Raw genomic sequence first — 12,476 nt, forward strand, 5'->3', positions numbered from 1 at the left:
TTGTTCATTTTGCTTTTGGCTGTTTATCCGGGTAAATGCATCTATATGTATTCTCTTATTTCATAGCTAAGTGAGATAAATGATTATTTTAGGATTAAAAAGAGAGAATTAGAAGGGACAATATATTATCCCTTCATGTCTCACCAACTTTCTCCCCGGTGAAAAAAATACTTATTTGATTATTTTTATGTAAGAAGATAAATATCACTTAGGAAAAGTAATTTTGAATCCGGGAAACAAATGGGACCTAAGGTATATACATAATGAAAGGTTGAAATAATGAAGATTATAATTTGGTTAATTAGTTAAATTTCAATCCCTTGGTGGAGGGACTTGATTGCTTTTGTTATATCTACCTAAGAAATTATTCAATTTTTCTTCAAATAACCGGTGAAAGTGGACAGTTAACTACATCCCCCTCCCCCCTACTTGTCATTTATTCTTGGTAACGAAACAGGTGGTGAGAACATGCAAACATGGTATGAGGAACATAATTCTAGTCTATCAATGCTAAAGTTTACATATTTTGCAATAGGCATTTCTGAACATTAACATTCTAGAATGATGATAGTTGTTTGGATTCTATTATTATTTTTTTTTTTTTTGTACAAAAAGAAGAGAGCACCCGGTGTTTTAAAAGGCATGGGAGGCATATGTCTGGAGGTGCGCCTCCAAGCAATGTGCTCCCAAAATGCCTTGAGGCGTATGCCTCATATGCCTTTTTCATAAGGCGTGCTAGAAGCATACGCTTCATGTGCTTCACACACACATACAAAAAGACAAAAAATAAAATAAAGAAAAAAATAAATTTAGGTTATATTTGGTTTGAAGGAAAAAGTAGGAAAAGGAAGGAAAACCTTTACTAATCATGTATAGGTTTCCTTGCATTGGAGATGGCCATGACTCTTTTGCTAGGAAGAGGAGTAATTTAATATTATTTATTAATTATTTTAATTAATCATTTTTTAATTTTATGTTTTTTATTATTTTATAATTTTTTCTATAATATCGTATTCTTTTAATTATTTTGTTTATTATTATTATTTAAATAAAGGTTTAAGGGGTAGATTTGTAAAATGTATATTTAATTAGACGTCACAGCATTCAGATTATGGAATTACTTCACTACATTCAGATGTTCGTAAAAAAAAAAAAACAAATTTCTCAGGAATTGCTTTCCGAGCTTTTTGAGAGATGTTTTTACTTTTCAGACTCCAAACTTCATATTTACTAAGTTGCACGCTTCAATTAAAATGACACATTGGTAGAATGAAATTAAACAAAAAAGTTGCATCGTATTCAAGTGAGATTTCAGTAGAAACTCACATGTTTTTAATTAAAGAGCTGAAATATGCTTACTATATTCAACCAAGCATCATTTCAAGCAGCCTTTACTGCCTTGTACTGAGAATATCTCCTTACTAGTATGCTTTATTTCATGGGGAGATATTCCCAATGCAAGATTGCAAAAGGCTGTTAGAACAGTGTGAGCACAGATTTGCCCTGATAGGAGCCCATCTCCATCATTTCATTCTCCCTTCTCTCACAAAATGGTCACTTTGACATTTTTCTTTCTTTAAGATTATTTGGACATTTCTTCCAGAAATTTCTTTACAAGTCTTCCTTATTTCATTAAAAGTATAATGAACGCCCATAAACTCAAAACTAATGGTAAAAGCTTTTATATTCATCGGTTGCTTAATTTAATCAGTTCTGAACTTATAAATTTAAAATCTAATCAAATCGAGCATTGATATCATATCATTTTGAATTCCAGGTTTTTGTTTTGACGACTTTGATTGAAATAGATAAATGGCATTGTTGTAAAGTGGATTTCTACTTTGGCATGTTCCATAGAAACATCAATATTTAAAATCGTGGTGTGGACTGTGGAGCACAAAACACAAAATCTGAATTATGTCATAGTCATAGTCATACATGGGCATACATGTACATGGATATAGATCTTAAAATCTTGTGAGCAGAGGAAAGAATGATTCTCAATCAATATTAGTCCCTATTAGCTATATATTTTGCTCATTCTTTAAAAGAAAGCAAAGGGAACTTCAGGTGGAAGAATGAAATGTGACGATTATATCCAAACAACAACTTGTACATGAATGGGACCGAGCCCTAGCTAGATGCACCACACAGTAAGCAAAAAAAATTACACATCCCATATCATTGAATTTAACCGACTATATTCATATAACCCTTCTTTTTTGCTATCCAAATGTTAAATGTAGCTTTGGGTGGTGGACAGCCTGTATTAATCATCATACATAGCCCAACACAGAGGTTTAAGACAGATCTGTTTTAATTTAAACTAGATAAACTCATTTTTGATCGTGGGAAATAAGGTTTTTAAAACCAAATTAGATAATGAATCGGTCAGGGGTTTGGTTTCTGGGTTGAACAGTTTAATCATTCGAATCAAATAGATGGTCTGTTCTGATAAGAATTAAAATTATAAAAAATAAAAAATAGTCAAAACTGTTGAACGGTTTGAATGGTTCAATTGCCCAAATCAACAGTTTATTGACCAAATCAAGGGTTTTTGACAAAATAATGGTTCTAGGGTAAAACGGAACCGGTCACCTGATAAGCCATAATAGAAAATATCCAAATCTATAAATACAAAAGGGGACCACCAACTTTCTCTTTCACTTTCTCTTTCTTTTTCTCTTTCTCTTTCTCTTTCAATCTCTTTCTCTTTCTGATAAGCCAATCAGATCCAAAGAGTTAAGAGTGGTGCACTAACTCAAGTGTTCAACTTGTATCATTGTATGAACTATGTGGCCATCGAGGGACCACATCTTTGGACACAAGATCTCGGAAGCACATGGTTAGTTTGACTAGAACTAATTAAAAACTAACAAAGAAGCTAGAGACTATTTTTTGGGGTTTAATAAACCCTAAATCAAATACTTAATAGGTCTCCGACTCTCCGTAGTCTATATGCCGTACATATCACGGAGGTGGAGTACCGTTCCCTTCCCTCCTGCAACTCAACGATGCCGATTCCCAGTATAAACAATTCCCTTTATAAATTTTTGGGGTTTAATAAACCCTAAATCAAATACTTAGTTTTAGGTTCTTTGATTTTTTCTATTCTTTCTTCAAACATTTTATATAAATTTTCTTCATTCCACTTGCTTCAATGTGTTAAACTTAAACGTATATCTGGTAGATAGAACTACTCACTCCATCCAATCAGATTCTTTTTACCCAGGAAGGTGCCGGAGAAGCAAATTGGCAGCAATCGCGATTTGCGAGCCTCCCAATGTCAACTCTCAAGTATGAACATCGAATTTTTCACAAATAAAAAGAAATGTAATGAACTTGGAATTTAGCTTAGCTTTTTTCTATATCATATTTTATGCTGTGTTGTGTTGGTACAAATTCAGTTGGGCTAATTCTCTGGTGATGATAAATTTTAGACGACCCGTGAAAGATCCACATGGTGGCTGAAGTTTTGACCCAAAAAACCGCACATGTTCTCCGCTTCATCCGCTTCTATTCCTATGGTCAAGTCAATTTAAACTTTTTTTTTTCTTAAGCTTAGTGATGATTTATGGGAGTGATGGCCAATTTTTTGAGTAAGTACCTCATCATTTGGTCTGCTTCCAAGTGGCCGATAACTCAGGCCGAAGTGAACTTTAGCTATCGAGCCGAGTCGAGTCGAGCAGGCTAGGTGGCGAGCTGACTATGAGATGTCGAGCTAACCAGGTGTCGGGCTGACCAGGTGTTGAACTGCTTGTGAGGTGTTGAGCTGCCTATGAGGTGTTGGGTTGACCAGGTGGCAAGTTGCTTGTGAGGTGTCGAGCTGCCTATGAGGTGCCGAGCTGGATTGATGAGCTTCATTGCTCTTTAGAGATCAGCAAAGAACCAAATGTCAGAGGACCCGGGGTGGCTAACTCAGCGAGGTCACTCCGATGCTTAAGTCAGTACTCTCTCATAGTAGATTACGAGCTAAAAAACACAAAGTCTGAGAGCTAGAACTTGCTTACTTGCTTCTGGGGTTGGTGCCTTTATATAGGCATTATTTGGCATGGGCTTCACGCACCATATTTGAGATTTCTTCGATGTTGTCTAAGTGGTTTGAGATTCCTGGAGGTAACCGCCATGCACGTTGATCACCCTCCGGATCATTCGGCACGTGGGTCAACTTCTAAAGATCGTGGGAGTGTTAGGATATGCATACCGAATTTGTCGGTGAACATGTCTCGTAAGTCGCCAGAACGGCACCTGGGCCAGGCCTCCAGGTCACGCCGCCAAATTGTGCCTGAGCCAGACTGCTAGGTCGTGCCTGTGCTACGCTGCCAGCTCGCGCTAGGGCCAGGCCGCCAAATCACGCCTAAGGCAAGTTGTTGCCAAAGTGATTCTAAGTGTCACCTAATTGTTCTGAGGTGTCATGTGTCACAATATCATTAAAGGGCCAAATCTGCCCTCATCACTTACTTTGGAAGGAATACAAATGCGAAACCTTATATTTTGTATTTTGCACTGTACATATAAATGCAAATATGTTTAATTTAGGCTCAATTTGTAAAGAGTATAAATACATATACGTAAAGTGTAATGCATACCAATATGTTAGAAATTAATTGTATAAGATTAAGACCCATTATGAGATGGGTCCCACATAAAACAACATTATAGTTTTATTGTGAATATGGCCCAATAGATCTCCTGGTTGGGACCCAAAACGGAAGCCCAGACTCAACACTATACTTTGCCATGTGACACTCGAGTGGATGATACTGGATATGGATACCGGGAAGATCAAAGAAAGAAACGCTTCAGAAAGAAAAAAAAAAGGAAAAGGGTTCCCAAGTCCCAACAGTTTGCTCTATTCTACATTAATTGTTAATCCGAAAATAGAGCAAACTCTCTTCAGGGTTCTTAATGTAATTGTAAAGCAGAAAACCTTCCCAGAAGGTTATCAAACACGAGAAAATTATCTACCATCTGCTCTCCATCTTCTTCTTTTCTTGCTTTTCTTGCCATATGGTGCACAAAATGATAATGACAGCACAGAAAGAAGAGCTCTTTTCCTCTTTTATTCTCTTGCTCCAATTTTGGGTTCAAACCAAGGGCCTCCTTTCTTCATCCTCTTGAGTTTCCAATTTAGTAGTAGTTGTGGGGGTCGTGGATTTTGCCCTGCTGTTGGCGGTGACGGCAGTGGGTCTGCTGTTGTCGGGCAATAGCTTGAGCATGATGCCCATGGCTATGAGCAGCAGTCCTGTTCCATGCTGCTCCGTCAATGGCTTCGTGAATATCAGATACGACAGAAGCAAGGTAACCGCCTTTCTGGCTGTCGTCACCTGCGTAAGAAAAACAAAGAAAATGTTTCATTCATTTCTCACATCAATTCAGAAAGGGCGCAGAGAGGCAATTAAGGACATACCATGGCCGTGGTGGCCGCCCCAAATATGGCGATGAGAGAGAGAACCGAGACTTGGCCCACAAAGGTGGCCATTGCTTCGAATACCAACACGCCGTATACGTAAAGATGCTGCAACCATTTCAATTCAACCCAACCATTACTAGCTACATACTACAAACATCATCAGTTGAATAAAAAAACCTTGCAAGAGAAGAAATGGATTTAGACTTTGAAAAACCATCATTTTGGCTTTATGACTTCGTGGGTCCCCCTCGTGTCTCGTGTCTCATGTCTCACCCACTCTCTTGCCCAGTCAGCGACTTCGGCCGCCGGCGCCCTAATCAGATCAAGAAGTTGGCTGCCTCCTGGCTCCACTCAAAACCAGGGAATGCCATAGGGTCTCAAAACAAACAAACTCACATCGCTCGTGTTTGAAAATTGAAAGAATCAAAAGTTTCTCATGATAACATGGGTGACGTGGCTCTAAAATCCACCATCCAAAGGTGGAGCATCCCCCTCTCCATTTTTTGAGGAGCAAAAGCCTCACTTTCCTCATAATTGAATCATTTCTCTCAAACCCACAAAACAATTCCAATTTCCAAGAGGAGTTCATTAATTGTTCAATTCGCTACATGAATTATGAGATTGAGACCCCCCGCCCAACAACCGTGCCAAGTCTGGGTCCTCCTCCACTACAGAGTACAGAGTGCAGACAGGGCGCGTCTGATGTTTCAGTGGTAGTCTGACGAGTGCGTCTCTAAACAACAGAACAAGAAACACGTGGCAAGTTGCTGGGACTTCATGCTACTCCACGCGTCCCATGACCCCTGCCCCCATTAAATGAAGAGAAACTTCTAATATTCGATACCAGGTAAAAGCATCGAAATCAACGAGAGCCAACCTGGCAACCATGGATTTCTCCTAGGTGTCTCTCGTTTGCTACGCGTCAGTCCCACTGCCTACTTAATTACTTCAACAACACTTATCATTAATTAATTCATTAGTAATGAATCCCCTTCTTCCAAACGTTTTTTTTTTTTAATCTTCTTTTCTAATCTAAGTCTAACCCAAAAAATAATAATCCAGAAAGAAAAAGTCTTGGTTTGGCTTTGGCACCTGAGAGCATGAGTTCCAAGCCTTGAACAGTTCCCCAGTCAAAAGCATAGGTGGGATCAAGAAAGGTAGCCCAACTACGGTCGAGCAGAACAGCATCTCCATCTGATTACATCACAAGTAATACTAATTATTAACAGAAATATATACGATATGATGCTTTTGTGATTGAATGAATTGTTTTCACGTTTACGACAGTTCTAAACTGAAGTGCAGATCACCTGACTGGTCTCGGGATTCATGGTGAAGATTGCTTCTTGCAGGTTACCCAGGAAAGAATCCATGACCAAGGCACCGGTGACCATCACAACACCGATGAGACTGAAGTTTGGCGAGGTCTGAGCATCTGCCAAGGTGAAAAGGATGAGACCCACCACGAGAAGCAGAGCTGAAACATATTCGTGTGCCGGATATTTTCGTCTCAGCCCTGGAATGAAGGCTCCCATTACCATCACTGGAAGTACCTGTAATAATCAGAAGAAACACAAAGCAGGTCGTAATGAATTAGTAACCCATCAATTTTCAATTGGGCAGTTCTGAAAATTCATTAGCTGAAGGCCAATTTCAGTACCTCCTAGGAAGGGGAGTGTACCTTTGTGGATTTGAACATTAGCTGAGCAGGGTAGTTTAGAAAAGCTAGAGACCCTTTGGTTAGTCCATGAGATCCCATGAGAACAGCAGAGAGCTTCACGTATGTCTTCCATGGATTCACCATCTGCTTGGTGGTGAAGCCTTGTAAATATATGAGGGCCAAATAAACGAACCCCTGTACAAAGGTGAAGTACCAACCATAGCTGGAAGAACATGACCAAATATTTGAAATCAGTCATTACCAATATCTATAGGAAAAAAACGAAGAAATGAAAACTTGGGTAGAGAAGAACATTAACGGACCTAAACTGGAGGCGATTATACACGTATTCCTGAAACAGGATAAGAAATCAGTGTTAGAGAAAACCGGAGCAGTACTTATCATTTATTAGAGTTTGAAAAATTTCTCTCTTTTTTTATGAATGAATTTGAAGAGGTGATTTCGTGACAGAATGTGTTTTACTGGGAAAACATAAGTATTTCAGTCAAATCCTTCGGAATAGCTTGAACAGGGGCTTTCTGATCAATTGCAATAAAGACAATTGGGCGAAACAAACAAGAAAAATGCAAGATCAATGATCCCGATTTGTCTCCCGAAATAGTTTCTACAAAATAGTTCTTAAACAGGATTCGGTGATTCTTTCAAAGAAAGAAAGAAGAACCAAAGAGAGAACGATATCTCTGCATAAAAAGCATTCAAGACATGGTCAAAACAAACAAACAAACAAACAAACAAAAAAAAAAAACTGAGCAGAAATGTCAGAACAAAAGTAGATCCTCGTAAGAACTGCAATTCAGGGGAAATTTGTTTAAAAGCTAATATTGAAGAATAAAAAAGGAAAAGAAAGTGTTGAGGGCTGAAAAGAGACCTCGCAGATCCCGTTAACGAGGTAACCGAAGAAGAAACCGGAGGAGCAAATCAGAAATTGTTGCCACTTGGGTCTATCAGTGAGGGAAATCCCAAACAGAGACCGAGCTTGCCCTTCGTTCTTCATCTCTTCTCCACACTCCTCCCCACCGAACGTCCGATTGAGCCAGGTAACAGAGAAGGAGAACACGGGCGAAGGATACAGAAGATGCAGAAATGACGATTAGAGCTCCTAAGGTGCATAGCGTTCATTCTTCTGCCTCTGCATGTTGATCAAATAGTAAAAGAGACTCTTTGCTTCCAGGAGCAAACAATGAAGAGAGAGAGGGAAGTTCCCCGGGGCTTAGAAAGAAAAGAAAGCCTCTCTCAGACTCCTCTGCAGATTCTGTTGTAATTGTTTTCGCTTCGTTATATATTATAGATAGATGTCGATACCTTCTACAGAGAACTGAGAAAGGGAGAAGAGAGAGAGAGAGAGAGAGAGAGAGAGAGAGAGATTTCTATAATTCTGTTTACCGTTTCTACCATAAAATGGAGAGAGAGAGAGAGAGAGAGAGAGAGAGAGAGAGAGAGAGTCAACGGTTAGAAGCTTAGACTGGAGGGAGATGTTGCGAGGGTAACGATTTCATTGCCATCCCACGGGAGGTACTGTGATCTTCCCTCCTTCACATATTAGGAATATAATAATAATATATGGGCTGCTTAATTAATTAATTTACTCGCGGCGGTGCTTGGATGCATCACGCCCCCATGCACGAGTCTACGTGCCTCCATCTTGGCCGTTTAAGAGGTGGGTCCAACTGTTTCTGTGGTGATCATGATTTATCCGATGGTTTTAAGATGGCCCCAGAGGGAGTGCATCACAGCTGAGAGAATAATCAATTAATAATCTCGTTCCTTGGAAAGATGGTGAGATTGGATCCCAACTCTTTCTGCCACTTTCTATGGAAGCAAATACCACGCTACGCTAGTGAGAGACAGTCAGACAGAGTGTGTGTCTGTATGCGTGTTACTGAATACTGATTATACTGCTTTCGCGCCACGTGGCTAAGTTATTCCTGGTAAAGACCAACAGTTGTCTATAAGAACTTTGGATTCATGGGTGTCTGTCTCACTGTCTGAACCAGTGCCAGTCCATCCCAAATTAGGGTTTTTTTAATGTGAACACATGGGTTAACATTGAGCCATCATTACTTGGGAATGGGCTTGGACCGTATCCTATCTATTTCTAGAGACCCACGACCTTGGGGCCACTAAAAAGAAAAACAAAATTAGTTGCTTTGTTAATGGGTTAGGCCCCGTTTGGTTTACAGGGTTAGGTAGAATTTTATCTTATTCTCATTCCTAGTGAAAAGGTCATTCCCTCTCCTTTCTTGGAAATGAAATCTGTTGATTTCAATTATTATTCTCATTCTTCAATTCTTATATGAATCAAACATATTATAGGAATAGACCATTTTAATTCGTACAGATCCTTATTCTTCTTTTTTTCTTCTTTAAATGATAGCAAATACCAGCCTGCTTAAATGAAATAAATTGGTAAAATTACCACCAAATACTGGCTTGTTATATCTGATTTTTGTTTTCTCTTAAAAAATGGAAGACTACTAAGTCAGTGTTGGGCCATACTGATTGAATGATGGGCCCATAATGATTATAAAACACAGGAAACAAAGAGTGCATGTCGATTACTTGGGCTCCGTTAGTTTGCAATGCAATTTCATTTGCACTGATACAAATGCATGGGGATGCAAATTTTGGTTTTTTTTTCTTTTTTTTTTTTTTTTTTTTTTGAGTTCTCAAGTTTTACATTACTTCATCTGCAATGCAAAAGCTGAAAGAAAGATAAATTTACACTCAAATCATTTGCATCTGCATATATTTACACCAATACAAATGAAATTGCACAAAAAAAGAAGAAGAAAAAACTAAGCATTGATTTCATTGTGGAAAATAGTAGCACCCTTCTTCTAAATTTTGATTTATATCCAACTAATGAAACCATTTTAGACATGATTTCAAATAATGAGGAAATTTGAAACTAGTATCCCTACTGGGCTGGGGCTGAGCGGATCTCAAGCCTGTAATTTGTATTATTCATTGGACTTGACCCAGTTATTGGAATGAAGCCCAACTGACTTTGTCTTGAAATCTTGGGCCACCAGAACTAACTTATTATTTTAAATAGTGTCTGAATCTATGACAGCTCGGCTGGAGTTAGTCACCAAAAAAGGATTTCCAACTGGCACCAGCAACACCACTCGAGCTTCAGAGTTAAGAGTAGCTCCGCTTACTTTAATGGCAAAGGTGGTGTGAAAAATGGGATTCTGGGCTTAAGAAAATATGGAATGCGGCTTGTCAATATCGAATTAATTTCTCTCTCTCTCTCTGGCTTTTATGGGTATGGCAAGCTTGGTACTAAACAATTTTCTTTCATGGAAATATTATCAATTATAATTCATATATTCATATCACTGTGTGATCTGTAATCCATGAGAGAAAGAGAGAACCATGTTTCACCTAGTTTGTGAATGTTCATTCTTTATTAGAGATTTTATAACAACAACAACTGCACGGGCTGTCACCACAACCTACCTCATCATTCACCAAGATTGGTTAACTTATAATCTTTCTCATTCAAATCTTCAATTGCGTACTTAATTGTGCTATGTCACATGGATATTATGGAAAACAAGCAGTAGTGTCTCTTTCAAGGAGTTTGGCCAATTTGGCTACAATATTACACCCTTGAACACTATTGGTTTGATGTTTACCCTCTTTGCAGGGAAGATGATGAAGGAAGATTTGGCCCGACCTCACAGTTATGTGACACGTGGTAAAAGCAACAGCTCGGCACAAAAGCGAGTCTAAGGCGCGAACACCAAGGGGAGACACCAACGGACCGAACTCCCTACTGGGGGCCCGAACTCACCCTTGGCCCCAAGCCAGAAAGTAATCCGAACTGGCCTACCTTGTAACAGTTCGGGATACACTTAACCGAACTGTCCAACCTTGCAATAGTTCGGGATTCACCTCGCCGAACTGGCCAACCTTGTAACAGTTCGGGGTACACATCGCCGAACTAGCCAACATTTTAACAGTTCGGGGTACATCTCGCCGAACTGGCCAACCTTGTAACAGTTCGGGGTACACCTCGCCGAACTGGCCCGCCCTATACATACCTCCGAACTCAAGACTTCGCCTCGCTCACCAGTCCGCGTCACCTTCCGAGCACCAAAACCAAACAAATCGTACCATGCCTGAGACTGAGGAAGTCCGTACCCGAGGGCGCCGCACCGGACTGACTTGGGATCTGACGCTTGATGGCCGCACTCTAAACGGCCATCTGCCACCACCACCCGACACCCGACACCGCCATCTCCAGTTAGAGAGACGGTTAAGCAGTGACGGTTCTGTCCCAGCAGAAAGGATGGCGGCCGAATTGACAGACGCAAGGGTAATCATACCCAACCTGACAAGGGCCTCGGAGCGAGTGCACGAAGTGATTATAAAACCCCTTGCCCCCAACAAACAAGGTATGTGAACTTTGCGCTATCTGGTCTACAATTTGCCTTTGAGAGATTACTGACTTGAGCTTCGGAGTTATCACACCGGGTTCCCCCCCGGAGCTCTCATCTTCCCCGTTTCAGGTCCCCCGATGCTCCAGCTCATAGGCGAGTTCGTTGACAGCTAAGACCGTCCAGATTGCGCTCCATCAATTGGCATCGTCTGTGGGATAGCTTCTAAAAGCCTCCCTCTAAATATCTTTTACCTACCCTTCTTTCAAAAACTCCCAACACCCACTCCAACACCGAAATGGCCTCCTCCAGCAGTGCCGGACGTGGAACCGAAACAGCCACTACCGGAGAGCAACTTAATGCTCCGGCGGTGTGCATTGGGCAGTTCACCATCCCCCTTCAGTGGATGGGATCCCAAGTTTGAATGTGTCACATGCGGTGGCACCTCTGAACACTCCCTCGTTGAACATCCCTCTCCCACTCCCTGTCGAAACGAACTTCGCGGAACCGACTGCTATCCCACTGGCAGCCCGCCAAAACCAGATAGATGATCTGATGCAGTGCATGCGGGCAATGCAAGCCCAAATGCAGCAATTCCAGCAACACCAACTCCAACAACATCAGGTGTTGCACCACCTCTCCCAACACCATTATCAACAACAATTTCCTCAGCTACCCTTGAACCAGCCACTTTCCCCCCGGCACCCTGTTTCAAAGCCGGTCAAGGCCTCCCCTCAAGGTGGATGACCTCACCAAGGAGAGGCTTCCTAACCGCAGAACCCTCCTAACAGTCAGGCTTCATCCCTGGGATGAAAACAAAGAAAGATCACTCCCGCCTCGCAGCCTGCGGGTGGGTCAAGAACCTCACCAACAAAGTCACCTCGGCGCTCCAGGCCCGAGTTCCCACTCACAGAGAACCGCTTCAGCGCCTTGGCAGTAGGCCAACAATCTGGGCCCATCGAGCTCGGCAACACAAAGGCAAGCAGCACCAGCACCA

General features: G+C 40.9%; 1 protein-coding gene across 1 annotated transcript; it reads right to left on the reverse strand.

The window, feature by feature from the left end:
* Positions 1-4,594: 4,594 nt before the first annotated feature.
* LOC148847957 (UDP-galactose/UDP-glucose transporter 4-like) lies at positions 4,595-8,621 on the reverse strand. Its single transcript, XM_088948524.1, has 7 exons — positions 7,963-8,621; positions 7,397-7,425; positions 7,095-7,296; positions 6,724-6,966; positions 6,506-6,607; positions 5,411-5,518; positions 4,595-5,327 (listed from the first exon to the last, which is right to left on the reverse strand). Exons 1-7 carry the CDS (start codon positions 8,086-8,088, stop codon positions 5,088-5,090), a joined length of 1,050 nt encoding a protein of 349 aa, XP_088804650.1. The 5' UTR covers positions 8,089-8,621; the 3' UTR covers positions 4,595-5,087.
* Between the last annotated feature and the right edge of the window lie 3,855 nt (positions 8,622-12,476).

This window comes from Nelumbo lutea, chromosome 6, assembly GCF_056320005.1.
Source record: "Nelumbo lutea isolate HS-2025 chromosome 6, American lotus-T2T, whole genome shotgun sequence".
In the NCBI taxonomy this organism is placed as follows: domain Eukaryota; kingdom Viridiplantae; phylum Streptophyta; class Magnoliopsida; order Proteales; family Nelumbonaceae; genus Nelumbo; species Nelumbo lutea.

Coding starts and splice junctions, on each gene's coding strand:
- LOC148847957 (XM_088948524.1), bottom strand. CDS start 8,088: ATGAAGAACGAAGGGCAAGCTCGGTCTCTGTTTGGGATTTCCCTCACT. Junction 7,426..7,962: donor TCGTTAACGGGATCTGCGAG/GTCTCTTTTCAG, acceptor ATCCTGTTTCAG/GAATACGTGTATAATCGCCT. Junction 5,519..6,505: donor CTTGGAACTCATGCTCTCAG/GTGCCAAAGCCA, acceptor AAATGGTTGCAG/CATCTTTACGTATACGGCGT.